We start from the raw sequence: 27,868 nt of genomic DNA, 5'->3' as shown, positions 1-27,868 counted from the left end.
CTCTGGCAGAGCGTGGCAAGTTTCTCGAGAGTTCTTTGAATGGGAGAGATGGTGGCGTTGGGGAGTGGGGCAGGGGCCTCAGGGACACGGGAGGAATAGAAATCTCCAGCTCTGCTGGGCTCAGTGAACCGGGCCACCCTAGCCCCTGGCGCTGACCCTGTGACCCAGCAGGAGCAGAAGCAGGTGGCCCAGGAGGCTGTGGGAGCTGGCAGAGCTCTCTGTGGGCTGGGGCATTTGTGGGGCATTTGCGGGGCAACCAGATGACAGTGGTCTATGTGTCCCACAGTTCACGGGTGGACAGTGTGGGGGCAGCTGCAGCCAGCCATGCGGCCCCTCCCATATCCTCACCCCCCACATCCAGCCACCTCTGCTGAGCTAACCGTTTTAGAAGTTGAGACCTCCATGTCCAGCACGCCCTTTCCTTCCAGCCACTAAATTCTTCTGTCAAAAATTGTGGGCAGGGCCGGTGTAGCGGCGCCCACCTGTACTCTCAGCACTTGGGAGGGTCACTGTGAGATCAAGGCCAGCCTGGACTACATAGCGAGACCCAGTCTCAAAAAGACAAAAACAAAAATTGTGTGGCTGGAAATATTAGAACACTGGCATGGCTTGGAATACACCCCTCCCTGATAGAGATAAAACAAGCCAGGCCAGATACCAGCTCCATGGTATGATCATCCTTGAGATTGCCTCAGTGTCCTAGGAGGCTGCTGAGAGCCACACATCTCCCCAGCTCTTCTTTCTAGATACAAAACAGAATAATATGGGAAAAATGGCAAAAGAAAACTCACTTGCCTGCTTGCCCTTTCCTTAAAATGGTGTCCCAGATTTTTCACCGACTTCTGCAGCTATCTCCCTTGTCACTCTAAATTGCAAGGGATGTTTGTTTGGGTTTTGGTTGGGAACTCTGCTGCCTAGAACCAACCAAGCCTTTGGCCACTGAGGAAGGAGCAAGTGGGTGTTGATGGTGGACAGAGAAGCTCTGGATCTTCCTGGCCAGCACATCACAGAGCTCTGGATCTGCAGCAGTAGCCATCCTCAAGCCTGTGGCCCCAGGCATGGCCTTGCAGTGCCTGCCCGAGCGGGCCACAAGCGGCTGCAAACGGATCCACCCTAAGCCATCTGGAAGGGCTCCTGGGCCAGCCCACTGCGGGTGCCGGGTTACTGCAGGAGACAGGTCGTCGAGGGTCACAGGAGAGCGGCCACCTCGAGGATGCTTTGCTGTACAAATTGCCAGGACGAGGAGTTCGCCGCAGGAATTGGGCCTTGTGGCCCCTGGGGTGAGCTGTGGACATGCAGGCCCAGAGAGGGTCCTGGTGGGAAGGGGACAAGGACAAGTCCCAAGCAGCCCTGTGAGGCCAACTGCTGGCTGGGCGGGGCCATGGCTGTGGGGGCTGGGACTCTGGGGCACTCTGCAGGACGCCCGGGAGCCCCCCATGAGGAGCCCCTCCCAGGTGGCGAGCACACAGACGCGGCAGCTCTCCTTTTCTGTAGGGCTGTGTCTCCTGAGAGGTGTGACTGCTGTCCAGGGTTTAACAAGCACTTGCTGGCGCACACGCACGCACTCACGCTCACAGGGTGGCCAGCACTGCTGGGGGCAGCCGGCCCTGGGCATGCTTCGGCCACACATGGGGGCGTGGTAACCAGCAGGCACACGGGTGGCCAAAGTGGCAAGGTGGTGGCTGGGGAAAGGGACATGGGGATGCCGCTGCCTGAGCCCAGCTCTCAGCTGCCCCCAGTGGCTTCAGTCAGGGTCCTTAGAGAAAGCAGGGCTCCTGTCCCCACGTGGGCCTGAGCCTCGGGCTTGGAAGTACACACGCCAAAACCGTCCTGGGGAGAGCCCAGCTGCTGAGTACAGGACAGCCCAGGGTGGAGGTGGCCTGCTCTTGCCCTGGGCATGCCTTCAGCAGTGGCCTGGTGTGTCCTGGAAAAAGGATCATAGGTGACACCCAAACAAGGTGTCTGTGGATTCCCAGTGCCCAAGGGGCTCAGCCAGCCTCTGGCCCTGGGTGTTTGTGTGTGTGTGTGTGTGTGTGTGGTACTGGGGACTGAACCCAGGGCCTCTGCCCTCAGCTATATCCCCAGCCTTTTTTATTTATTTTGAGATGGAGACTTGCTAAATTGCTCAAGTTGGGCTTGAATTTGCAAAATCTTCCTGCCTCAGCCTCCCAGAGTGCTGAGATTACAGGTGTGCACCAGTGTGATCGCTTCTCCATGAGCACAGAGGGCAGATCCTGTCTAGAGCCAGGCGGCAGAGGCCCCCCAAGTGCCCCAAAGCCCCTGGCCCTGCGCAGATGTGCCTCCTCCCTCCTGTGGCCAGGGTGGCTTTCCAGTGTGGTTATCTAGCGACCCTGCTCTTCCTGTGGCCGAGATCTGACCCTCCTGCAGGGTGAGGAAACCGCGGTGGCAGGCAGCGCAGGGAGCAGGAGGCCTTGAAGGAGCCAGACGGCAGGTTGGAGACAGGTGGGTGTCGCTGTGGCTCGGGCAGGGCCTCCTCCAGTGAGCTGGCCCCGTGCATCAGGCTTCCTGAGCTGACAGGAGCCCACGGCTGTGCCTGCACGGACAGGCAGTGCAGAAACGCCCTCACCTGCAGGCTCTGTGGGTCACCAGGCACGGCGCTGTGGGGCTTCTAGCTGGCAAGGAGGGCAGCTCCAGGGCTCCCCTGGCCTTCCTGCTGGAAGCCCTGGTGTTCAGGTTAGGGTAGCTGGGCCGGCCCTCGTGGAGCAGGCAGGACGCCCCCGCACCAGGAGGTGTAGGTCTCCTCTGGCCGATCAGCGCCAGCGGCCTGGTCTCTGCCCGCTAGGGCCTGTGCAGTGCCCGGCCTGCCCACATGGACCCCACAGTGCTGCAGATACCTAAGCTTGGCACCGACTCACAGAATCTGAAAATCCAATCAGGGCCCCCGAACCCCCCGTGTGTCACCGCGATGCACGCACCTCCGAACACTGGAGAGTGAGCTTGCTGGGTTCAGTCTCACCTGTGAGGTCAGGGGCTGTATCTGCTCACGCCCAGCTGTGCCCAGCGTCCAGCACACAGCGGGGCAGTCGGACAGTGCGGGACGCTCTGTCCTGAGGAAGATGCCGCACACATGGAGGGGGCCTCCCACACTCGCCTGTCACACCGGGGAGGTGGGATCCTCGCTTCGCCCTGCCCTGCAGCTATGTGCTCTAGTTTCTCTAGGCAATGAGCGGTTCTCTAACTGTGGCCCACAGTCACCTGAGGGCCACGGAGTCCCCTTCTGAACGAGGTGTGACATCTGCCTGAGCACCAGGGCTCTGGTTAGTCCCGCGCTTCCTGCCACCCCGCCAAGGAACGGCCTCAACGAGGCTGGAAAACTGCACAAAATCCGGGCCTCTGAGCCCTTCCACCGCTCTGGCCGTGAACGTGCACCCAGCGCCGTCCCCCGCCTGAGCACGAGGGCTGGCGGAGGAGCGAGTGTGCGACTGCGTGAGCTGCTTACATGTGCACAGACTACAGAAGGGACCCGTCCTTCCCTGAGAGGACCGACAGATGTGCCGGTTGTCCCGCCGTGGGTAGCTGGCAGGTCTCCACGGTGAGCCAAGTGGGCCTGCCCCTCAAGGGACGTGGCTGGCGGTATTTTTCACCAAGGACGCAGTTCAACCTTTTAAGCAAAACTCAAGTTTGAAAACCTGCACCCAGTGGCATGAGCTCAGCAACTTCCCCGCTTAGAGGCGTCTTGGCTGAGAGGGTGGCGACATCACAGATGTGACGACTGGAGCAGCAGGATGAGCTGTGTCACGCTGGGGTTTGTGGGTTGTTTTCCCAGTGCCCAGCAGCGATGCATAAAAGCTGTCACAAGTGAATGGTCACTAAAGCCCAGGACAGACCAACAGTTCCAGTGAAGAAAGGAAAGGCGGGATAGCTTCAGTGTGGGTCAGCTTCCTCTGGGTGGAAGGCGCCACTCCCCGGCCTCAGGGCAGGCCAGGAAACATGCCCAGCTCTTTGCAGAGGTCGTCCAGTTTCCCACACTCACCTATGCGAGGCCGGACTTTCACGCAGACTTCCGCAGTTTACAACCAAAGCAGCACACACAGCTGGCTTCCCTTACGCCAGGGATTTGCAAGTAAGTAAAACACAGCGCTGCTCCTCCTGCTACCACATTTTGTTTTGCAAGATATATTTTTCCCACAGTTGTTACTTGAATTAACATGTCATGGGTTTACTGCTATTTTGAAACGAGTATTTATTTCTCAAATTTACTTTCTAGTTAGGAATTCCACTAGGGACTGAGACCAGAGCCCTCACCAGCAGGCCGCTGCTGGTGTCTCTGGCCACTTGTACGGCGGTGAGGGGTCCAAGACCACAGTGCGGTCTGGCTGCCCTCGGTGGCGCGTTTAGGAGGAGTCGCTGGGCTGAATGAGGGGCGCCAGTTTTTCCGCTGTGCATGAGGACAAGCTGCTCCTTGGCAAGCTGTTATACCCATCTGCACTCCAATATGCATTCCCATGTGTTGTTTTTTTTTTTTTAAGTAGAGCGGAGAGGCTTACCTTGCCTCACGGTTTCAGGGTATGTGTTCCCATTCATGCTGGCTCTGTGGGTCACCAGGCACGGCGCTGTGGGGCTTCTAGCTGGCAAGGAGGGCAGCTCCAGGGCTCCCCTGGCCTTCCTGCTGGAAGCCCTGGTGTTCAGGTTAGGGTAGCTGGGCCGGCCCTCGTGGAGCAGGCAGGACGCCCCCGCACCAGGAGGTGTAGGTCTCCTCTGGCCGATCAGCGCCAGCGGCCTGGTCTCTGCCTGCTAGGGCCTGTGCAGTGCCCGGCCTGCCCACATGGACCCCACAGTGCTGCAGATACCTAAGCTTGGCACCGACTCACCAAACCTGAAAATCTGACTCAGGGCCCCCAAAGCCCCCGTGTGTCACCGCGATGCACGCACCTCCTGGTCTTTGAGACTTGGGGCCCTGTGCCAATGTCCTGGGTGTGACACAGTGTGCTCTTGGGGTATCAGTTTGCACATCCCAATCTTCAGGAGGCTGAACACATTTTTTGAGACAGGGTCTTGCTATGTGGTTCAGGTTGGCCTTGAATTCACGGCAATCTTCCTGCCTCAGCCTCTTGAGTGCTGGGATGAAAGATGTGTGTGCCACCACGCCCAGCCCTCTGAGCATATCTTTGAATGTGGATTAGCCTAGGATGTTTGGCTCATTCTTTTTTCGTATGAGTTCAAACATAATCTCAACCATTTCAAAGCAAAAACTCAAGTGTTGCTTGAGCACAGGCGGATGACCTGGGTAGACCCAGCTTCCTGCAGGCGCCTCCAGCATCACGCAGCTTCTGCACACAGGATGCTGCCTCTGGCTCCGTCCATTCCAACACCCTCTGCAAGGGTCAGAGCTCTGAATGGGGTGCTTCGTCCTTCATTTCAATGGGTTTAAGCTGACAGGGCTCTTGATCTTCAGTACATTTGGTTTTCTGGGTCTACAAAGTATTATCTGAACATAAAAGTTTTTCTCATTTCTTCATTTTACCTTATGATGAAACGCTTATCTTAATGCATTTGCCATAAACGTCAAAACAACATTAAATAATAATGGTGCAAGCGGGCAGATGTGCCTATTCCTGATTTCAGTCTTCAGGGCTGACATGCTGTCTGGATGAACCTTATCAAATAGCTCAGCATTTTCCGAGGGCATTCTCCTCCTTAGTGAACCAACAGTTACAGAGGAAAACCGAAAGTTGCCACCAAAACACTGTTGGTGGGAGGTGCCAGCCCCAGGCGGGGCAGCTGAGTCCCCTGCCTTCCTGCATGAGCGCTGCTCTGCGCATGGGGTGCAAGCCAGATCCTGCTGAGAGCAGGCAGACACACACACAGTGGACGTCCTGCAGGGCCAGGCCCCCTGTGAATGTGACTGGGATGCTGAGCCCCGTGCTGAGGACACAATGGGACCCTCCGTCCTCCCCGCCTGCGGGGGCCCCTGGGCTGAGCCACCCTGTGGGGCCACTCAGGTGCAATTCCCCCTCAAGGGTTGGAGCTGCCTTCCTGTCATGAGGCTGGGGAACCTACAGTGGCGGTGTGAGGCGCTGGCCAGTCTCAGTCATCAGCCCCAGGGGTGGGCAGGTCACTGGGCATCTGTGACTAGGTGTCCGGAACTTAAGACCACCTGGGTGCCTACTGGGACTGCAGTATGTCTGTTAAATCCGTGAATTCTCGGAGGAAGGGGCATCTTGTCTGAGAAGGAGATGGGTAGCTGGCTACACATTCGCCAGGGCAGGCTCCCAACCTTGGCGTCCGTGTCTTGCTTTTTAGGAGAGGCCTGGGGCCACTCTTGCTGGTCCTCAACAGCCAACTGTGCGTTCTTCTTTCCAGCTTCTGATGCAGGGATGTCCTGTCAGCAGCCGGAAGCTGGCTTTGGGGGGATTCACACCACAGACTCAGCGAACACTCTGCAAGCCTCGGGGCACCTCAGCGAACACCCCCACCCCCACACCACCCCCACAGCCCTGGGGCCAATGCGCCTGAGCCCGCAGGATAGGGACCTGGGGGATGGGGAGTGTGGGGCAGGGGACCTGAGAGCAGGGTGGAGCCTGCTCGCCTGCTCTGCCTGCTGGATTGTACGGACACACAGACCCTCCTGCGCCGTGGCCTGGGACTGGCCTCCTCACCCTGGCTGACCGGGGCTGGATCCATGCCTGGCAGAGCCCCCACCACGTGACTGTCTGGATGACCTCAGTGCAGCCCAGGGCGACAGTGCTAGCGCCTGGGGTGGGGGCGGCTTTCATGCCTGTTCCCAGCAGTCTGCTCACCTGGCAGCCAGAGCGGGTCCCCTGTCACCCGCGGAACACTGCATCAGAGCCCTGTTCTGCCTGGGCAGCAGTCTGCCTAGCTCCCTGGGACAAGGCACACATGCCTGCATTCAGCCTCCAGTGCAGCTCCGGTGACAGGAGCCAGCCCCGGCCAAGGACACTACAGAGAACTCACTGAGGGGTTTCTAGAACTTTCCAGTGGTCAAAGTGTAACAGGGATCCAGAGTCTGGACCTGCAGATGCCCAGTGGGTAACCAAGGCAGGATGAGGCCTGGCACTCTGCTTTCATTTGATGTCTCCCTTCCCCTGCGGCTCTGGGTTTGGGCAGCTTCATCACCGCAGGAGGGTCTGTCACACACCGCTTACCAGCTGTCTACGAACCTAGAGCATGTTGGGTCCCTTCTGGACTGGGGACACCAAGGCAAGAGTAACTAGAGCAATTTTCAGGATTTAATTTCAGGGATTTGCAGGGACATCTAATGACCAGCTTTTTTTTTTTTTTTTGGTACCAGAAATCAAACACAGGACCTCGTGTTTACCAGGCAGGCGCTGTGCCGCAGAGATACATCCTGGCCCTAACCACCAGCTTTTACAATACCTAGGTCTAGACCCCCCTGTCCCGAACCTGCAGCCCCCTCCCATTCCAGGATGGCACTGTCTTCCAGACCCGCACGATGAGGCCACCCCCCAGGAGAGCAGCCAGGGAGCTGAGGGTGTCCCTCCTGCCACAGCAGCTCTCCTAGGACCTCCCAGAATCAGGGCGGAACACCAGCCAGCCAGATCCCAGGACCACCTAATCCTGCCAGCTATGCAAACCCCAAATGCACCTTCGTTCCCCTTTCCTGTACAACCCCAAGGCTTCTGTCAGCTGTGGAGGGCAGATCAGAGCTGCTCTGTGCTCCCCAGCATGGCCACGCTGGCTACAACTCCTTTCTTGCCCCGCCCCTGCTCTCTCCTTGACTGGGATTTTGGCATGGGTGGCTGAGCCTGGGCTGTGGGATGTAGGAACTGGGGATTTTACCCTGCAACGCCAGCAACAAAAGGATGGAGATGGTGAACACACTGGCCGCTGCAGCTCCCACCCCAGCCCTGTCCGCCCATGACGTCAGATCCAGACATGGTGGCCAAGACCCTCTCAGTCATCAGGGAGACACCAAAATGCCTCCTAGCAGCTCACCCCTCCCTGTTGCCCATGGACTGCTCTGGCTCCCCAACCTCTGGCAACTGTAGGGGCTGCCCTAGTGTGGCCCCCTCCTGGTGGGCTCCCCCCACCTCCTCGGGCCATCCCTTCCCTTCCTGCACTCACAGCCATCTGTGGCTGCTTCTCAGCTCACTGCAGTACCAGGTTGGGGAGAACAGGAGTGGCTGCTTGTGCAGTGACATGCCCTAGGAGGCTATGGCCACAGTAGCACTGCCGCCAGGCAAAGGGAAGGCCGCTGGAAAGCAGCTCGGGCTCTGCGTTGAGGTCGGAGGTGACATCAGCACCAGCACCAAGGATGAGGCTGGGGAGGAGGACACAGCAGCCTCCTGGCCAGGGGCCCCCACATGGTGGCCGCCTGCCTCTGAGCTGTGGTCACATGCAGGGGATCACTCTGGTGCAGCCCTCCAAGCCAGAGAGCACCAATCCTGCTTCCAGGCAATACTGAAAAGTACACGTTTAATATCAAAAGCCATTTCGAGTATCACCGAGAGAGACTCCTGGAGAGAGTGCTCTAGGATGTTCCTGTGGAGTGACCTGGCCTCCTGGCCGCGTCCCAGGTCCCAGGGCGGCCTGACCCGCCTAGCCACTAGACTTGGCGATGAGCTTCTCCAGCAGGCTCATCATGCGCTCCTGCAGCTGCAGGCTCTGCACCTGCAGGATGTTCTGCTGGTCCAGCACACGGCGCACCTCGCGGCACGTCTCCTCCATGGCACGGCTCAGCCGCCGCTGTTCCTCCAGCATGGCCTCCAGCAGCCGCAACTTCTTCCTCTGCAGGTGGCCACTCTGTGCCTTGCGCTTCTTCACGGGACGCTCCTCTGACCTGTAGGATAGCAATCGCTGAGGATGAACTGGCCACGGCCTGGACCCTCCCGAGCACCCGACCCATCAGCTGGGGACACTGAGGCCCCAAGGCGCCAAGCCTGTGCCTGTGAGGTGAGAAGAAGGGGACCACGGGCACCGGCAGCCCTGGGACCTGCAGGCACCCTGGTGACAACCCAGACGCTGTGGCTGGGGAGCAGCCTGGGTGCTGAGTGAGCCTGAACCACACGGGGCCCAGGTGTGGAGGGCCTCCCCAGGGGGGCCAGGGTGGCAGAAGGAGGCCTCTGGGGAGCAGAGACACCCTCCGGTGGGACTGGGCAGGTGCGCACACAGGTGTCAGGTGGAGGGCCTGGGCCTGGGCCTTCCATCGCCCAGCTCATGGAGACCACTGCACCCCGGGGCGGGGAGGCAGGAGCACGGCTCATGGGGGTGGCAGCTTAGACAGCTGGCCTGTGGCCTCCACAGCATCTCCAGAGCCCATCCGACCCCACCCGACCCCACCCTGTGGCCCTGCCTGGGCCCTGCGCTCAGAGCTTTGGGTGACCAACCAGCCTTAGGGGTCACTGCCCTGTGCAGGGCCCTAGCAGCGGAGTCTGGGAACCAGGCCTGTCATCCCAGGAACAGCTGGCCCACACCTCAGGCTCCTGCTGACGCAGGCTGGCTGAGCAAAGGGGTGTCTGTCTGGGATCATGGATGAGAACTCTCCAGGGAAGGGGTGCTGAGGGAGCCCTTCCCACCCCACGGCCCCTCAGACAGACTTGAAGACTGGGGCACAGAGACAGACCATTACTCAAAGCCACATTCTTCCTATTCTTTTCACCTGGCCAACTCCTAGTTTACCTCGAAAGCCCATACTCAATGTCCCTTCTTCTGAAGTGCCTGTTCTGGGCTCCCTGTCCCCACACCACTGGCTGTCTGTCCTGCCTGCAGTCTGATGCCCAGGCACAGCAGTATGAAGCCTAGAGTGACAGGGGGATAGGCAGGACCTGTGTGAGGTGTGGGCAAGCAGGGAGGCACATGTGGGCCAGGCCCTGTGTCTTCTCTACTGACACTCCCAACCCTGTCCCAGGAAGATTCTGATTGATCCCCATTTCACAGGTGGGAGGCTGAGGCCAGAGAGGTCAAGGAACTTCCCATGCAGCTAAGCAGTGGAGCTGGGAGACCAGTATGGCCTGTAGTCTGAGGCTGGCCTGGGCCTGGGGGCCAGCAATTGGCCTGGCCACTTGGGTGGGCAGGGCAGGGCTGGGCAGGGCAGGGCAGGGCAGGGCAGGGCGGGCAAGGCCCCAGACAGGAGGAGGAGAGCGAGCGCACGCACACTACCTGAACTTAAGGGACAGTAAGCTGGAGGAGCTGTCGGAGCGATCGTCCTCGAAGCGGCCTTCATAGGAGCACTGGGTATACGGTAAGTACAGAGGGGTGGACTTAGCAGACGGCGACAGAGACGCCTCGGTCTGGGACGTGGAGGGCCCCGGCTGCTGGCCGTCCGGCACTTTGCCCTCAGAGGCCTCGGGGACCTTGGCCAGAATCCTATCAATGGCTAGGTAATAGGGCCAGTCCGGCGGGACCGACTCGCTATCTGTCATGCATTTTAATTTCCTGAAACGAGAGACACAAGAGCCAAGGGTGAGAAACAGCTGGTCCCAGCCCGTCCGCCCGGCCCCTCAGCAGAGGGGCTCACAGGGGCTCGGGGAACCCCAGGGAGGGCACGGGCAAGAGCCACTTGCGGCCAGCCAGGCTCCAGGTCCCAGCAGCGGTGGACTCAGAGCAGCGAGGCTCCAGGATGTGCACAGCCTCTGGTGCGGAGAAAGCACGCAGGCTGCAGGCGGCTCAGTGGTCAGCGCTGTCTAGCAGGCTCAAGGCCCTGGCAGGGAGGGAAGGGGCACACGCCCCAAATACAGGAAGGGCGGCCGTGGGTGCTGGAACCTCGGGTTGGCCCCTGTGGTTTCTCTTAGCTTTTCTGTAGTTTCTAAACTCTCTGCAATGAATGCATACTGCTTCCTACACCAGTTACCCAGCAAAAAGAAGTTACTCTGATAAACTTACAACAGAGACATAAGATACCACCAGCTAACAGCCACAGCTTTCTAGAGAGGATGCCTCAGGGACAGAGAATTGCAGGAGCAGGCTGCAGCATCCACAGCACAGAGACTCTTATCTCATCACCACTGTGCTGTACGACCTTGGGCAGGTTCATTAACCTCTCTGAGCCTCCATTTCTGCATCAGTAAAATGGGGATGAAGGAGGAAGCCCCTCACAAGGCTGAAGAGGAGATTTAATGAAACAGTGCCTGGCAAGCAGCAGGCTGGCCTCCAGCATCACTTGTGGTTGGAGGGACCTGGAAGTTGCATTGGGTCCTAGCTTGGTAGTGTTACTGTCACCCGCTCAGCCCTAGAATCTGCAGTTGCCCAGAGGCGACAGGGCTGGGCCTGCTGGGCTCCTCTGCACTCTGAACGGAGTGGCCCTGACCTGGGCCCTCCCTGCCAGCCTGCCATCTTCTCGTGCAGCAGGTCCTGCCTCAAGAGGGGCCCAAGCCTCTAGAGATGAGGGCCAGGGAGATAGGCCCCAGGGCGGCAGGGCAGCTTGGGCCAGCAGGGTTGGGTTGGGTTGGGGGACCTCTGCCCCATTAGACCCAGCAGCTCCTGAAGCCCAGAGCTCCCTCCCTGCCTGCCAACACGTGTCCCATGGGACCAGCTCACACCCTCAGGGCTGAATGCCTGTCTCCCCATGGTGCTCCCTGCCAGCAGTGGTCCAGGCCCACTGGGCATCAAAGGTAATAAGCCGGCGGAGTGAGTGATCCCCAGCAAGCAGGCACAGCCAGTAAGGAGGGGCTGCTGCTTGGGCTGTGGGTAGTGCCAAGCGAAATGTCCTCTAGAGAGCCAGGGACAGGTCACACAGGGCAGCCCCGGGCTGCTCTGTCTTTCCAACAGTGGGCACCTAATCCACCTGTAGAAGGGAAGGTGAGCTGCCACCTGGTGTCCACCAGCCTCCACCAGGGCCCTCCGCAGTACCTGCTTTTTCTGCCACCTCAAGCCAGCCCTATCCTTGGAGACAGGGCCACTATGCCCAGCCTGAGAGGCCCCACGTGCTATTCTAGTGACCATGCTCCACAGAACCAGGCACCCTCGCACACTTCCTTAGCCAGACAACCTTAATATGTAAAAAGGTCTTGTGAAAAAACAATAAAAGTATCTGTAGTAGAGAGGGGCAGGGTGGGGAAATAAAGACCTGCCCACCCGGTGCAAGCTTCGGCCTGTGGAGGTCCGTGTGGCAAGACCTTTTGCAGTTCTGGGCCACAGCTTCCCTCTCGGTGAGCAAGGACTGACAACAGCAGCCAAGGGGAGACAAGGAGGGCATTTGCTTCGCAAGCTGAGAGTGCTGGGCACCCTGGCCTGACTGCAGCCCTCATCTCCTGGCCTCCAAGGCTCACACCCGGCCAGGAGTGGAGACAGAGCCCTCCCCACCAGACACAGAGGGAGGCTTTCAGGATGAATAATGAATAACTCAGCCAGACACCAATCAGAGCAGGCTGGGCCTCACTCTGAATTACTGAGTGAGGGAGGCTGGGTTTCAGCGGTGCGGCCTCCCCCGCCTCTGGAGCCCTTTGCTCACCGGATGTTTGAATGGGGCCAGGGGCCAGGGCAGGCCAGGCCAAGCCGCCATCTTCAAGTCCACTTCTGTTGATGCCAGACTCACATCTCAGCCCTAACATCAGGAACAGAGGCTCAATGTAACATCATCTACACTAAAGGACTCCAGGCAGCGGGTTCTGACTCCAGGCCATGGTCAGAGACAGGCCTTAGATGGGGCCAGGCTTGGGACCTGCTCCTCTAGGGCCCAGAAAGTTAAGTCAGCACAACTCAAATGGAGCTGCAAGGTCTGTCCAGGCCTTGCTGGGTGCTCTGGGCTCCCATGGTAGCCAGGAACCAGGGTTGTGGTGCAACTTCCTCTGCTACGCTGGGCCAGCCCTCACTTGTGAGTATATGGGTCTTGGTGCTCCCCTGGGATGCAGCAGGGAAGCCTGTGGAGCACCCTCTGTCTCTAGCCTCCCGTCTGCACCAGCCCACATGCCTGTACCCTGGAACTGCCGTGAGCCTCCCAGGACAGGGTGCCCTACCATGGCACCCCAGGCCACCCATGGGTTGATGCTCTCAGCCACTGTCTCCCCTGTGGCCTGCAGCTCCTGGTGTGACCTGCCTCACACCCACGGCCCAGCCCCTCACCCCACACTGTGACCTTCACGCTACACAAGACTCCTCATACCTATAAGCCCACACCCCACCTGTCTGTGAGCCCCGTGCAGTGGTGGGGTGCTGGGCGTTTAGGGCCACAGTCACTCCTCCTGATTTCTTCCAGGAGCCCCTTGTGCTAAGCCAGCTAACCTGGGATGTGTGGAGCCAGAGACAGAGTCAGACCTGGGCTCCCCACTTCCTCCCACGAACAAGCACAAGCACTGCCCACAGGCAAGCACCGATCGGACAACCTGAGGTCTCAGTATCTGCCCTAAATGCCCCTCTCCTTGGCCCTGAGCTGGGCACATGGCATGAGCTTGAAGTCCTAAGGGTCAGGGCCAGATATGCCCAGGAACCAAGCTTCCTTCTCATTCTGGCCTCAGTTCCCCTATCTGTACAGAGGCTTCTGACTCCCCGCTGACAAGCTGCGGTTCCCGGGGGTGGGATGCAAGGTGTAGATCAGAGGCGCTTCGTGCACTGGGCGCTGCCGCAGCAGTGTCGTGAGCTCAGCGCATAGGTCCGGTGTGTGTCTCTGGAGCCATAGCCCAGCAACCTGAAGTCAACAGCAGTTCCTGCCACCTCAGGAGTCCCCCCACCAGTTTCTTGTGTTTGCTGGGCCTGTTTCCCCATTTGCCCAAGGGGAGGCTGCAGGAACGGTTCCTGATGCGGTCTGTCCGTATGGGGCCCTGGCCCGGTGGGGGGCCAGCACACCTGGCGCATGCCTTTCACCCCCTCGCCCACCACCACAGCACCCACCTGTACTGGAAGGTCATGTTGGTGATTTTGATCTTGATCTCCTCGCCTAGCCGGCGCTCGCCCGTCATCTCGAAGAGCTTGCTGGCCATCTTCTCGTACACCTTGGCATTGCGCTTGGTCTGCTTGAGCTCGTCGAAGAACTCCTCCCAGACAAGCATGAGACCACGCATCTCGGCGTCCGTCCAGTTGCGGGCCCGCCGGTGCTTCTCCGTCTGAGGAGACACAAGGTAGCTGGGCACTTCGGCCGCCGCCATGCTGGAGGCACCTGCGGGGTTAAGGACGGCGCTCAGGCGGGGCCTCGGGCCCAGCCCAGGCACCATGGGCGGGAGGCACCACGCTAGCTTGCTTGAGGCAGCTCCGCGCTCAAAATGGGGCCTACATCTGACAGGCAGGAATTTAGTTAAAAGCTTTTAAACGGGAAACGTCATTTTGATGTCACGTTTCCATAGCAACAGAGCAACTGCATAAGCTACAACAACAGAAACCTTTTAACTGAAAGCACAGGAATCAGGGCCACACTGATGGGCCATCAATATTGCAGCGAGCACTGGGCCCAAACCCGCTGTCGGCCCCAGCCTGACTCCTTCCTGCCAGCCCATCGGGCCTCAGCTGCCTGGGCCACATGCATAGAGGGGCTTCCATGGTGCCAGCCGGGTCAGAGGTAGGGGCGAGGGTGGCCCATGGGCCGTGGGGGTGGCACAGGAGGACAGAGTGGTCCCTGGGGGATGGGGCAGGGGAGACAGGGCAGGCAGGCGGGCAGGCAGGCAGGCAGGTTGAGGCCCCATGATGACTGGACCAGGGGGCTGCACGGACTCCTTGGTGAAGGCTGGGCCCCAGGTTTCAGGGGACAGCATGAGGCCCCCTCCCACCTTTGTCCTGTGCTACTCTCGCTGTACCCCCAAACGTGCTGGCTCCACTCCTGGGTTCACTGAGGACCCAGGCTGACCACAGCCAGCCCCTGCTCAGTGGTGCCTGCTAGGGGACTTGGGCACTGACTTTCAGTACAGGCTGGGGACAGGGGGACAGCACCAGGGCCAAAGGCAAGCTATAGGTGGAGACAGGAAAACGGGTCAGAGGGTGGCACTGGGAGGGCCAGCCAGACCAGGGTGGCAAGGTGGACACGGTAGGAGGGTGCAAGCCAGACCTCTGTGGCAGGGCAAAGGTGAGCTTGAGGGCAAAGCTGGGGCTGAGGGACTGAAATGCCAGCAGGGCTGGTGGGGACCTCGGCCGGAGGAGTTGGGGGCAGGCGAGCTGAGGTGCTATGAGGGCTGCAGAGGGAGAGGGAGAGCGCCACCCCAGGGCACAGCCAGCCAGCATTTAAGACGTAAAGATCAAACAAGGCTGTACAGAGCCCAAGGACCCAGGCTGGACAGACCAGAAGGGACTCAGCGCCCCACTATTCTGGCATCTGCAGCCTGCTGCTCCCTTGAGGGTGGTCTTGCCCAGCCCCCACACCCAGGCTGAAACTCCCTGGTCAGCAGGGGACAGTGGGTGCTTCTAGTCTTCCTTGGCCTGACAAACACGGGGAGCTGAGCACCACATGACCTCTGTGAAGAGCTCCCATGGTACCCCGTGGGGGGCCTAGGCCCCAGCGTGAGAGGGCCCCACGCTGTCATCAGGCTCCCTGTCCCCTGTGGGGAAGTTCCCGTGCCCAGCAGCCCCTGGAGGGGGTGCTGTGCCGCTCCATGGGTCCCAGCTCAGGCAAACTGAACCCCTTTCTCTGAGCGCCTGGACCACCGTCCTCACTGGCAGCTGTGCAGCACCAGCAGTCTGTGGCTGGGGCTCTGAACTTCTGCTGAGGGTCCCCTACCCTCCCCACTCACTGTCCTTGTCCCACTGCTGGCCTATGGGCTTAATGTCCCCTGAATGCCCCCGAGCCCCACTCCCCAAGAAGCCCTGCTCCTCAGGCACAGGCTCTAAATGGTGGGAGGCTAGGGAGCTGTCCCTCTGTCCCACCCCAGCTGTGATTCCGGGGGCAGAGGCAGGGTAGCTGCTTGCCCACCATACAGGGAAGAAGGCAAGCACAGCCCAGGGCTCCACTGACTCACAGCACGGCCTCCCTCACCACTGGCCCTCAGCCTCCCTCCCGCATCTCTGCAGTGGGAGTGAAGACCTGGCTGGAGGATCGTGAATCACCCAGTGCGGTGCTGGCTGAGGGGCCCTGCAGAGATGGTGGTGTCCTGACTCCCAATCCAGCCCCTCCCAAGATTGCCCTTGGAGGCTTTAGAGCTCGAGGGGCACCTACCCCACTGCTTGCTTGAATTCTGGTGGTCATGACGCAGAGCCACTCTCTAGGAAGAACCCTACGGGGAAGGGTGCCAAACTTTCCTTCTTGGGCTGGGGTGCCCAGTGTGCCCTCTGGGGTGCCTTCTAACACAAGAACCCTTGTCTGGGTCTCCCCAAGATGAACTGGGCTAGCCAACTAGTTAGGCCACACCCGCAGGTGTCTGTCCCTCTAGGGGAGGAGCTCCATACCTTGGCACAGCTGCATGGCCTGCTGGGACCCGCAGTCACTGTGGGAGTGGGCGCCCGGCAGCACCTGCAGGGAGAGGGGCAGTCAGGCCTCAGTAGGAGCACCCTCGGGAGGCCCAGGCATGGCGCCAGGGTCCAGCCTGGTCCTGCTGCACAGAGGGCAGCCTGTGCTCTCTGGGGAGGGTGCTGCCCTACTGCAGGAAACTGGGCCTAACTGGGTAGGCAGTACAGGGCTTGGCCTCTGGAGAAAGCATGGAGGGGAAGTTAGGCCCCTGCAGCCATGAGCTGAGCCTGTACCAGTGGGCAGGGGGATTTGGAGGCTGGAGAACCAAGACCTTGGCCACTGCTAGAAACAGGCAGTGTGTGTAACAGGGATGGTGCAGTGTGATAGCAGCCTGGTTGGGAGGCAGTAGGGCCCAGGTTGTAGGAGGCAGAGCTGCCACAGAATGGAGGACAGGAAGGGCTACTGTCTCAGTAGGGGAGCAATGGGTCAGGTTCCGCCTCAGGACTGGTCTGTACCAGTGGGTCAGCGACTGGACTGCCTAGTCCAGCAGGGAGGGCAGGCAGACTGTGCCCAGCTTGTGTGCTGGGCATTGACATCTTCCCAGGCCACTTGCTATAGTCCTCTGCCCTTGGTCAGACCCCCACCTTGAGCTGTCACCAGAAGCCCATGGCTCGACTGCTCTGTCCCCACTGGACCACAGGGAGGGAGCCCACTAAAGGGCTGAGCCACCCAAGCAGATGGGGAGTGGGCTGAGGGGCTGAGCGGACTAGATGCCTGAGCACTCCAGGCAGGTGGCAGACTCCAGAGCCAGCTGCCTCTGCCCAACCACAGGCGCCTGGACCAGATGGGGTTCCTGAGGCTGCCGTGTTCCTGGGCTCCGTCCCCTGGCTCCCTGGCCTGCTGGCTGCATGAGACTGTAGGGGAACCTCATCACTTCTGTGTGCCTCCAGGAAGCCTGGAGCTGAGCTGTGGCCCTGGTACTCACCTTACCCAGCCGCCTCCTCGTCACTGTGCAGGGGTGGAAGTGTCAGGCTCCTCACTCAGGGACTAGCTCAGAATGCTTTTCAGAGCCAAGTGGTCACGGCTGGAACAAACACCACTGCAGGCACTGAGCACGAGCCCAGCAAGGGGCAGGAGAGGTACCCCTGGCACCTCCTGGCAAGGAAGAAAGTGGCAGCAACAGGTGCTTGCCCTCTGTTGTGCAGCTGGAGTGTGCAGGCGTGCTGTGGGTAGCCCTGCCAAGGGGCACCTTCCACTGGGACTGGGTCTTGTTTCTGGAAACACCAGCTACACTTGCCAGGTGTGCAAGGGCCTGGCTGTCCACACCTAAACCAGGGAAGAAGAGGTGCTCCATTTCCCTGAAGTGACCAGAACACAGGCAGCGCTGAAGGGCAAAGCCATTGGGCCCTGGAGTTGCCACCAATGAGGAGATAGATTCAGGCAGTTGAAGTGACCCCCTAGCCCCCAACAATGCTTAGAGCAACTGAGAGGGCAGCAAAACCTCATGGGACGTCCTCCAGGGCCTCCAGCCAAGTGCTCACCACCCCGTGCAGAGAAAGAGGACCTGAGCCCCAAGAAGGCCCCGGTCTGACTGTCTTGGTCCTCGCCTTCTCTCCAGGCACCGGCCACAGGGCTGGCTCTGCTTTGGGAACAGTGGCTAGAGCAGCTAGGCGGGCCGTCAGTAACACTCACACCTGCCCCCACAGCCTGAGGTGGCGGCTTCTGCAGGTTGGTGGGCGGAGCACTGCGCCCCAGGATCACTACCATACAGACCACCAAGCCTTGGGAGGGCACAGTGAGCTGGAAGGAAGTAGCCCTGCTGAGCTGACCAGGGGACTTCTTGGAGAAGATATGCCACAAAGGAAGGGCTGACAAGCTGAAAAGGATGGGGCAGGCAGTGCAGACACAGTGGCGAAGCAGGAGCGGGGAAGGCCAGCTGTGCTGGGGACAGTGAAGTCCAGCTGGGCCAAGGGCTTGGCTGTTAATCGTCCGTGAAGCAGAAGGGCCAGCAGATCTTCGAGGGCTCTCCCAGTGAAGACACAACCCTCTCCACCTTTCCGGAGCCCTGAGCCACTGTGGAAGCAGGGGAGGCTCCCGAGGGGAGCTTGCAACACCACCAACCATCAGCGCTCTCACAGTCCATGCCTGCAGAGCAGCAAGGCACCCACACAAGATGTTTGCAGGGAGCACCCACTAGGCCAGGGCCTGAGCCCAGCCCTCTGCACCTGCTCGCGCTGCCTGGCCCACAGTGTCAGAGGACTGTGGGCAGCAGCAGCCTCACTGGACAGAAGGGAAATGGTTCTTGGTAAGCAGAGCAAGCTCCACACAGCAACAACAGATGGTTTGATTATTCCTTTAATTTGAATATACAACATGTGCAGCAGTTAAAAAAATTTAAATATACATCTTATGCCAGTCCTTCCTCTTGGAAGTAGACAGTCAGGGCTGGGCGGGGCTCCAGGACATGCCCATCACAGCCACAGCCCATAGCCTGCTTGCTTACAGCCTGGATGGAGGCCCCCAGGTCAGAGCTACACCCCACAGGCAGATTTCCGCTGCCCATGACCCACCCACCGTGTGCAGTGGAAGATCTGCTCCCTGAAACACTTGGGGGCAGGGCTCCTGAAATGGCATTAAAACATGACAGGCACACAAGGAAGATGGTCCTGAACCCTCCAGGTACCTTCCGTGAACACAAGGCTCTCCGAGTCCCTCCTTCCCCATGCACAGCTCCAGGCCAGACAAGGGACAGTCCTTTTCTCTTGTGCCACCCCAAGCAGCTCTCTAGGTCTTCCTGGTCCCATACGTCACTCCAGGGGACACCGAGTTCACCCCAGCTAGCAGCTCTGGTCCCTGCACACAGCACAGAGAGGGAGGGACAAGCCCACAGGAGGAGGCTGACAGGGAAGGACACTCGCAGGTAGCAAGAGGAACTAATTCTACCTCATAAGCACAGACAGCCAACCCCACAATGCCAGGTAGCCGCCAAGAAACAGGCAGTTATTGCTATGTGACCCACCCACAGGGTGAGCACTAGGCCGAGACACTGTGGCTCCGGGGAGGAGCTCCTTGGTGGGTACATTCTGGGTGTCTGGGGTGTTTCCATTCTACTCCTCCTCCTGATGGGTCCACGTGAAGAGAAATTGCGAGTATGATAAAGGGCACCTGGAACAGTAAAGTCACCTCTGTGTCAGTGGGGCCAGCAGTGGAAGGGAGGCACAACTTGGAGAAGAAACATGCTTCAGTGCATTGCCAAGTAATTCTACCCTGGTTTCACTAAAATCTTTCCTGATAGTACCAGCAAGAAAACAAAAATCCTACCCTGCCTCCCCACAAAAACTTGATAATCAAAGTGACTTTTCTGATAAAATTTGGGAATCCGCAGCATTGGAGGAATTTGATGGAGTCTTGAACCCGTGTGTGCAGAGTGGGTCAGGAGGACAGCTTTTCCATGGGACTTTTCTGAGCAGGGTCCCCTTCTTATCTAGTCCCACTCTCAGGTGCTCCAGTCAGGTGGCAACTTCATGCAGCTTCCAGCAAGATTGGACACAGGCGTTTCCGGAGGGCTTGTGTGTCTGACTTGAGGTGTGTGTGTGTGTGTGTGTATGTGTGCATGTGTAAATCCAAGTGTAGGTATGCACACATGCACACACATACACACATGGACAGACCTCTTACAAACTTGTGTGTTCTGGAGAACACAGATCTTTGGGTTGGTGCCTATGGCCAGGGTTGGGTTTCAGCCCCTACGCTAAGATCATACGGTGAACAAGAAGCGGCCAATTAAACTCTACGCTGAGGCCAGTGATAAGAATTCCAAGGGGAATGGCTCCAAATTTCACATTCACAGTGTTATTTCTTACAATGTAAACATCTAGCCAGGAACACTGTCTGGCCTGCAACACATCGGTCTCAGAGCTGCTGGGATGACCAGGGGGTGGAGTGGCAGAAGTTTCCCACAGTTCCCAAACACTTCTAGCAGCTTCCTAGGGGAGAACTGGGATGAGAAATAGGGGCCCCAAATCAATAAGGGACAATCAGTGACTTTCTCACTTCTTGTTAAAATCCAGTAGTTTCCCTACAGTCTTCTCCCAAACTGGATCCATTTCTACTGTCTGAGTTGCTGACTACAAGGATAAGTTGGTCCTGGCTTGTTGAAGCCTCTGCTGGGGCTGGCTGGAAAAGCTTCATGCTAGCCACAAGGGGCTCCTCCATAGCAGGAAAGGACAGAGGGAGCTCAGGGTCTCAAGGCGGCACTGCAGACTGACACATTGCTAGCTAACACAAGCCGAAAGAGCTCTCCTCCTTGGGAGACTGGAGTCAGCTCCGAGCACTCTGCACCGACTGTGTGCAACCGAGACACTGCCCCAGCCAACCAGCACAGCAGTCACCCAGCCAGCGGGCTGGCCTGGGTGCGGGGAGCAGAGTACCAGCTCTGCTGCACAGCAGGCATTGCTCTGAACCAAGGCAGTGAGCACAACCAGGGATCTCTGCCGTCCAGGCTCACTTCCATTTAAACCATGTGGCCATTTGGGCCTGGAAACCTGAAGCAAGTCCTGGGATCCTGGGCCTAGGGTAGAAGTGGAGCTGTCTCCAGGCCATAGGTGACCAGCCACAGGCCTTCTCCTGCTCACCATCCCATCTCCATTCAACCAAGAGTGAGCCTCATCCCTGCACTCTGTGGACACAGATGTGCACTCTCGTAGGCTGAGGGAGGCACACATATGAGGGGGAGGAGAGCTGTTGGGGTTCATCTTCAATAGTCACCAAGACACTACATTTTGCTTTTGACCACAAGGAGCTCAGACAAAACACAGCTGTGACACCTAGGGCTGCAGCCAGGTACCCATCAGGGCCCCACTGTGCCCATGAGGCAAGGGGACAGTGCACCTAACACTGGCTGCTATGCAGACCAAGTCCTGGCTGGAGGATGGACTGGTGCTAGAGGTTGCCAGGCCTCTCACTGTGGGTGAACGTGAATGTTGTCTGTGCTCGATGAGGGGCCGTGCAGTGGGCATGGAGGAGAGCATCCTCCTCAGTCCCTAGGGCTGGGCCCTGGACATGATACCTCTTTCCACTCCAGCTACACAGGGACAATAGGAAAGGGGATGTGTGCACGGGAGGGGCCTGCCCAGCCAGCTCAGGCGGCTTCAGGAGGGGAGCGGCGCTAGAGGGCCCGTTCACATCCACAGATGCTGTCGCATGCAGCACAGGCCTTGCAAGTCACACACTGTACACGGGCATAGGAAGTGTTACATTAAAATTAATCTCTTTACTGGTATAATTAAATTTTAAGTCCTGAGAAGAAAACAGAAAGGGAGGCTGGTGCTGGGCGCCTAGCGCCCCCCAGCCTCACTTGCCACGCACCACAGCGTCCAGACATGGGTGCGGCAGGCACACCCCACCGTGGAGATGCAGGGAGAGCTCTGCAGCCTGCGGGAAGCATGTCTGCCTGTGGGACAGGGAGGCCAGGGCCACCTGTGAGAGCAAGGGCTCCTGCTCTGGACACAAGGGTACTGCAACCCTGCAACATGAACAGGAGAACACTAGGAGAGGGACAACACCTGCCAACCACATGGCCACCAGCACAGGACTCAGGCTCAACCCCAATCTGCTGCATGTCCCTTGCATAGCCCTCACTGCAAAGAGTACTTCTGTCACGGGGGCAGAAATGCACACACCACCTGGCCACTCATGTGATACCAACAGAAGCCTGCAGTGACCCAGGGGACCCCAGGGCTCACTCAAGCTCCCAGAGGCTCTGGCCCCAGTGGCCGCCTCCTCCAGGCCTCTGCCACCACAGATGCTCAGCAAGTGGTGACCTCGTGAACATTTCGCAAACAAGTTAGCAGCCGGTGGTATGGGCTTCCTGGTGCCGCGACCACCTCAAACACAGACTGGAAGGCCCTGCGGTCAAGCTCCTCCTCTATCTGGTGTCTGTAGAAGTCTGTGGCAACCAGGCAGAAAAGGTTCACATCCACCTGTTCCAGCTTGCCCATCCGGCTGATGACATGTGGAAGGCTGGCAGAGGGGTCAAGGAGAACACTGGAAGGCAGGGAAGATGACCTTAATCTCCTCCCACCCAACCCTACAAATGGCCCAAGGAGGCCAGGGCGATCAGGGCAGCAGAGGGCAGCCTGGAAAGTGCCAGCAACAATGGCCACATCCCACTGTCTCCCAGCTGCCAGCTGCCTCTGCCAGCTGCTCAGAGCACTCTGCGCTGCACCACTTACCTGGCTGGCTGCTCAGCGCAGGAAGGTAGAGCTGGCCTGGCTGTCCAGCTGCCCGGCTTCCCAGGCAGGCTGTGTGGGTCTGTGCTGTCAGCACAGCACAGCTGCGCTGCTCAGAGGCTTCTGTGGTCTGTCTGGGGGAGGCCAGCAAGAGGGGAACTCCTGGCCAGCAGTGCTGGCGGGTGGGGCTGGGTCTTTACTCACGCCTCTCCCCAGGAGGGCGAACACAGCACAATGACAAGAGCTAATGAGAAGCAGCATGTGGAACAACCCAGCAGTGCGCGTGGCAACCTGAGCAGATAGGCAACCACTGCCCTGCCTCCCCACTCCACCCCCAGCCCCCAACTCCTTGCATGCCTTGACCCTGGGCAGCCCTGCCTACCAATGGCTGAGCCTCCTGTTTTGTGTCCCTGTCAACCTTTTACACCCCTGGGGCTGGCAAATGCTGTCCTATCCTCATGGGGTTCTGCAGAGGGTAGGTTTCCAAGCTTTCACCACCACCTGAACCTGACACTGACACCAACCAAAGTGAGGACTGGTGCAGGCGGGAGCTAGCCTCCAGCAAGGACCCAGAAAGGATACATGGCCGACACCCAGGGGCTGGTGGATGCGCTGACGAAAAAGCAGGAGAGACTCCACATGGCCATGGCGACTGGGGTCCTCTGCGTGAAGTTGGACAGGGACAGCATGACCCAGTCCCGGACCATGGACGACTGCCCGGCACTGTGCAGTGTCTGGAACACCTGGGAAGGAACGTGGCACCTGAGCGGGTCAGGCAGCAGGAGGGATACCTGCGCTCCCAGGGCTACCAGTTCCTGGGAAGAAGCCTGGCCCTGTGGTAGAAGCCTGGGGTTTACCCCACCTTGGCCCCTGGCCCTGGCCCTGGCCTCGGCCCCCAGACACCTTTACCTTGTACACAACAGTGGCCATGAACTGTGGGTATGGCTGCTGGTTGGACAGAAACTCTCCAATGACCTTGTTCATGACGTCCTGGGGTGGGAAGAAGTCATCCAGGAACTGTGGCAGGATCCTTGCCACCACTCGGGCTTCACAGGGGAAGCCCTTTCTGATCCTGGAGAGAGCAGAGCAGGTCAGAGTCCCACCTGCCCCCAGCTCACCCAACCCTGTCTGGGCACGCTGGCGAGGAGTGGGGCTGGAGACTGAACCACCCTCAGGGATGTTCCAAGTGGGGCGCAGGCCAGAGCTGGGGTATAAAGTCTGAGCAAAAAGGCAAAACCTTGCTCTCCAGTCATCCCCTTCCTGGGGGGTAAGGACAGCCGTGCTGTGCACAGATGTGGGCAGTACTGCAGAGGGGATGGAGGCCAGGTAGAGGAATGAGCAGGAACAGCATGGGGCAGTGACTTTTCCACGTCCAGATGCTGCATGGCAGTTTCAACTCCACACATCTAATTCTAATCCTGATGCTGTCAACCAGGATTTCTTTCCTCTCAAACCTGGGCCTTATCTATGTTCTTGGTGATTTATCTTCCAACAGATCCTAAAATCCAGCCTGGGCAGCATCCTTTTTGATGCGGTAACAGTGACGAGCAACTACCCTATCTGTGTCCGCAAGACTTCGGCATATGACCAAGATGTGGGAAGTGGCCTCCCATGTGTGTGCCCAGCTGGCCTGCCCTCTCGGCTGGCCTGCCTGCTGCCTGGAAGGATTCAACTGAGGGTCCACCTGTGTGGCAGCCCGCACCTCCCTGAGGGCTCTGCTGAGCAGCTACTTGAGCTCATGGACAGCCCCTCTGGTGGTTGAAGGATGGCTGCAAAGCTCATTCTCCAATTCAATATGGAAACAGACAGCTGTGCAGAGGACCCCTCTGGCCAGAGGGCACAGGCCAGATCCCTGAGTGTGCTCTTGAGACAGCCAAGTGGCTTCCCACTGGCCAGACTGCATGGGCAGAGCAGTGGGACAGGTCGAAGACCTATCGTATTTCTGAGACCAAATGGTCTGAGGGCAAGTACAGGGCCTCATCCTCGAAAAGTACAACGCTCTCCAAAGCTGGCATGCAAAGCCCCATCGTGTCACAGCCTCGCTCTTTCTGGGCTGTCCCCACACAGCTTCCGAGTGCCACATGTGCCTGGCTCACAAAATGTAGCACGGCAAAGGACGTTTCTACCACTGACTACTCAAGTTCCTAGGCTACACCCTCGGACTCCAGGGGAGAAAGGAAGCAATGGGGCCGCCTTGGAGGTGGTCAGCACTACCCTCGTGTGGGGCCAGGCAGGATCAGGGTGTGGTGGGGAAGCATGGCGGGACACAGGGTGACTGGACATGTGGACATGCATGAGGGTCACTGCTGCTGGGTCTGGCTCGAAGGCAGGAATCAGCCACAGCATGGACTGCACATCTCACCTATCGAAGAGAACAGACACCCGCTCCATGGCAACGATCACAGATTCGCTATCTGGGGCTGCAGGGTTAGGATCTGAAGTTCTGCCTGGACTGGCTTTCTCCTTTCCTGAAACAGCAGTGCCAGAAGGTTACATGACTGGAACCCAAATAGCTCTGAGGATGGTTGCTTGTGTACAGGAATTTAACAGAGCTCTAGCAAGGGCTGGGAAGCAGGTGACTGAGCCTCTGGCAAGCCAGAATCCTGCACAGCCCCCACCGCTGGGCTGCAGGAATGCAGTAGGCAGGGCGGTTCGGACACCTATGCACCTAGGAGCCACCTCGACCAGGCCCCCTGCCCTGTGCTCTAGATTCTCTCACAAGGTGATAGGGCTGGCTCAGGTCCCACATCAAAGGACCTTTAGGGGGCTGGACAGAAGCTACGCCATGCGTACAGCTGACCACAGTGCCCTGCATGAGTGTGTGGCCCTCACAACTGCTCACCCGTGTACATGCAGGTGAGCATCAGGCCCAGGGCAGCCATGGCGCGGTGCGGGCTGTGCACATTCACTCTGTCCACACTCAGCTTGACCAGGGACTCTGCGTCCAGCCGGGAGAGCTGCTCGGAGAGGAGGAGGCGCTCCAGGCCTCGGAGGGTGCAGTGGTAGATGATGGAGGGAGTGGACTCCTCGCTGCCAGACAGCATCACCCCACACATCTGGGCAAGAAGAGAGGTTTGTCTGCACCTTTTCTGAAGTCCATAGGCCCCACCGGAGGATCCTACAAGGGAAGTCTGGCCAGGACCCACTCACCTGTATTATTGACGCTGAAAATTCAGGCCCCACGTCCAGGGGATAGTTCTCAATGAGATAGAAAGCGGTAGCACACATCACCAGCACATGCTGCTGGCTGTGCACATTTACGCAGCTGAAAAAGGGAGACCACCAAGCTCAGCTCACACAGCAGCCACTCCCTGTGCAGTGGGGATGGCATCCCAGGGGCCCAGCTCCTCTGTGAGCACAAAGGCCACACCACTCCCCAAGCCCTTGCACGCTGCCCTTTCTAGTCACACACCTGGCCCTCTCAGCTGGCACCTCTCCTGCGCCACAGCCTTGTGCAGGTCACCCTATTCCTGAGTTGGTGAGACCCGTGGAGTCCCTCAAGTCAGGCAAGTCCCCTCTGTCTCCTCAGGTGCCGACCCGGGCAGCACTTGCTACTTTGTGACCCTGAACTGTGGGACCTCTGGCTGGCCTGTGCTGAGCAGGGGGCCACTGTGGACAGAGGTAGCACGCCACCACCTCCACCAAGCAGATGAACCCACGTGAGGCTTCTCAGCCCCTCAGGGCCCTGTCTGTTTGCAATATCCACCTGCCAACTTTGGCCCCCTCCCAGTTCTCAGTGCCCCGCAACCCTGCATGCAACTGCTCTGGGCCATACTCCAGGGGACAGTGGCCAGCTGTCTGGCTGTCCTGTTCACCCCAAGCTCACCATCCAATAAGGACAAAGAACAAGAACATGCCACCTCTGTCCCAGACAAGTACCCTCCAGTGTGCCGCCTTCACTACTTGTGCCCCCCCAAAGTGCACACCTGCTGACACATCTGACCTGTGGGAACACAGCCCCTCATAGCAACGAAAGCTCACTCCATGGGGGCTGGGGATTTAGCTCAGCGGCACAGCGCCTGCCTGGCAAGCACAGGGTCGTGAATTTGATTCCCGGTACCAGAAAAAAAAAAAAAAAAAAAAAAAAAGAAAGCTCACTCCAACCCTCCTCTCCCTCTGCCTCTTGTTTCACTGGCCTCAGACACTACCCTCAGAAGGGTACCCATCAGGGTTCCTGCCTTCTATCAGGCCAGGGACCTGCTGTATGCACCTCGGCTCACTTGGAGACCCCTCACCCGCCCAGCATGGCCTACTCACTAGGCTGCCCCCTTGAGACTGGACAGGAGGTAGTCATTGATGACTGGGATGAGCTGCTTCGCGGTGTCGTCCAGGAGGTCACACTCCAGCACGTACAGGATGCCATGCAGGGCTCCGATCTGGCTGGGCAGGTGACTGCTCCTGAGGGTGCTTTCCAACAGGCGGCTGACTGGCTCTGCTACGGCCTTGTCCTGGGCACAAGCAGAGATGCAAGTTACCTAAGGTGGATGGGACAGCCTCCATTTCCCTGTACCAAACAGGGCTGTCCCCATGCTGCCATGGAGCTGGGGGCAGTACAGTTCTCACAGCTGGAGCCTGTAGAGCGCCCCAACCCCTTAGAAAAGGTGGCCCGAGGCCTCACTGGGTCTCACAAAAGCAGCAAGAGGCCACCAGTGACCCTGCCTCTGTGGGAGCCTGTGTTTCACTGTCTCTGTCCATTACTTCTTCTCATCTCCTCCGCATGCTGGCGCCATGGCACGGAGATGGCCCTGTGTCTTCCTGAGGACTGCCCCCCAACCCAGCCTCAGTCTGCTTTTGCAAGCACAATGCCAGGATTTGCTGCCAAGGGCAACACAGGCAAAGACAGCGGTACACTTGGGCATAGGATACTGTCTGCAGCCGAGCAGGACAGCAGAAGCCACACGGCAGCCAGTCATCTTCAGGAACAGTCAGGGCACAGAGCAGGGAGGGGGGCCCATCCGCCAGCCTGCCTTAGGATCCATTTATAAAATCATTACTCCTGACTTGATGTATCTGACATTTGCCTGGGGGATCTGAGTCTGGGCACAAAACCACAGCAAGCCAGCTTTGGAACCCCCCATGGAGAAGAATGGGCCTCCCACTAATTGGGCCGCTTGGCACTGCCCTGGCAGCACCCAGAGGGCACCTCTTTGAAGACTGTCCCCACAAGGCAAGTAGTGAGCACATTGTTCCTGCGCTCTGGGCGGCTCAGTCACCCATGGGGCCCAGGCTCAGGCCACCCACATGGACGATACCTGCTCTTGCCTCGACTCAGCAAGGACATTCTATGGTGAGTGGCTCAGAGGAGTGAGAGCTGGGCCCCGCTATGCCCTGTCACTGGGTCAGGCTGTGGATGAGGTTAGATGGGTGTACAAGGGGGACAGCTCAGCATCTGGTG

The 27,868-nt window shown here is 58.9% G+C and overlaps 2 protein-coding genes across 6 annotated transcripts in view; both read right to left on the bottom strand.

Annotated features, from left to right (window-relative positions):
- Positions 1-7,193: 7,193 nt before the first annotated feature.
- Positions 7,194-23,049, bottom strand: Msantd1 (Myb/SANT-like DNA-binding domain containing 1). 4 transcript variants are annotated; one of them, XM_005408760.2, is made up of 5 exons: positions 22,477-23,049; positions 16,243-16,306; positions 13,768-14,032; positions 10,102-10,377; positions 7,194-8,782 (listed from the first exon to the last, which is right to left on the bottom strand). In XM_005408760.2, the coding sequence occupies exons 2-5, from the start codon at positions 16,256-16,258 to the stop codon at positions 8,542-8,544; spliced, it is 798 nt and encodes a 265-aa protein (XP_005408817.1). In that variant the 5' UTR covers positions 16,259-16,306; positions 22,477-23,049; the 3' UTR covers positions 7,194-8,541. The 4 variants fall into 4 exon arrangements, with proteins under 4 accessions (XP_005408817.1, XP_013362270.1, XP_005408815.1 ...); XM_013506816.1 differs by lacking the exon at positions 22,477-23,049 and having other exon boundaries at positions 13,768-13,979; positions 16,243-18,506; XM_005408758.2 differs by lacking the exons at positions 16,243-16,306; positions 22,477-23,049 and having other exon boundaries at positions 13,768-14,152.
- Positions 18,583-27,868, bottom strand: part of Htt (huntingtin) — a gene marked incomplete in the record, with an annotated part of 136,169 nt that continues 126,883 nt past the window's right edge. For both annotated transcript variants that reach the window (XM_013506814.1, XM_013506815.1), the window contains 7 exon segments: positions 18,583-22,264; positions 23,056-23,216; positions 23,383-23,545; positions 24,836-24,941; positions 25,316-25,529; positions 25,624-25,738; positions 26,731-26,921. In XM_013506814.1, the coding sequence (XP_013362268.1) occupies positions 22,051-22,264; positions 23,056-23,216; positions 23,383-23,545; positions 24,836-24,941; positions 25,316-25,529; positions 25,624-25,738; positions 26,731-26,921 (1,164 nt within the window).

Source organism: Chinchilla lanigera, unplaced genomic scaffold, assembly GCF_000276665.1.
Source record: "Chinchilla lanigera isolate Chin_1 unplaced genomic scaffold, ChiLan1.0 scaffold00113, whole genome shotgun sequence".
Taxonomy (NCBI): Eukaryota; Metazoa; Chordata; class Mammalia; order Rodentia; family Chinchillidae; genus Chinchilla; species Chinchilla lanigera.
Note: the sequence above shows the minus strand (reverse complement) of the source record. Positions and strands in the feature narration are given on the sequence as shown.

Coding starts and splice junctions, on each gene's coding strand:
- Msantd1 (XM_005408758.2), bottom strand. CDS start 14,087: ATGGTGCCTGGGCTGGGCCCGAGGCCCCGCCTGAGCGCCGTCCTTAAC. Junction 10,378..13,767: donor AACATGACCTTCCAGTACAG/GTGGGTGCTGTG, acceptor CTCTCGTTTCAG/GAAATTAAAATGCATGACAG. Junction 8,783..10,101: donor TTACTGTCCCTTAAGTTCAG/GTAGTGTGCGTG, acceptor GCTATCCTACAG/GTCAGAGGAGCGTCCCGTGA.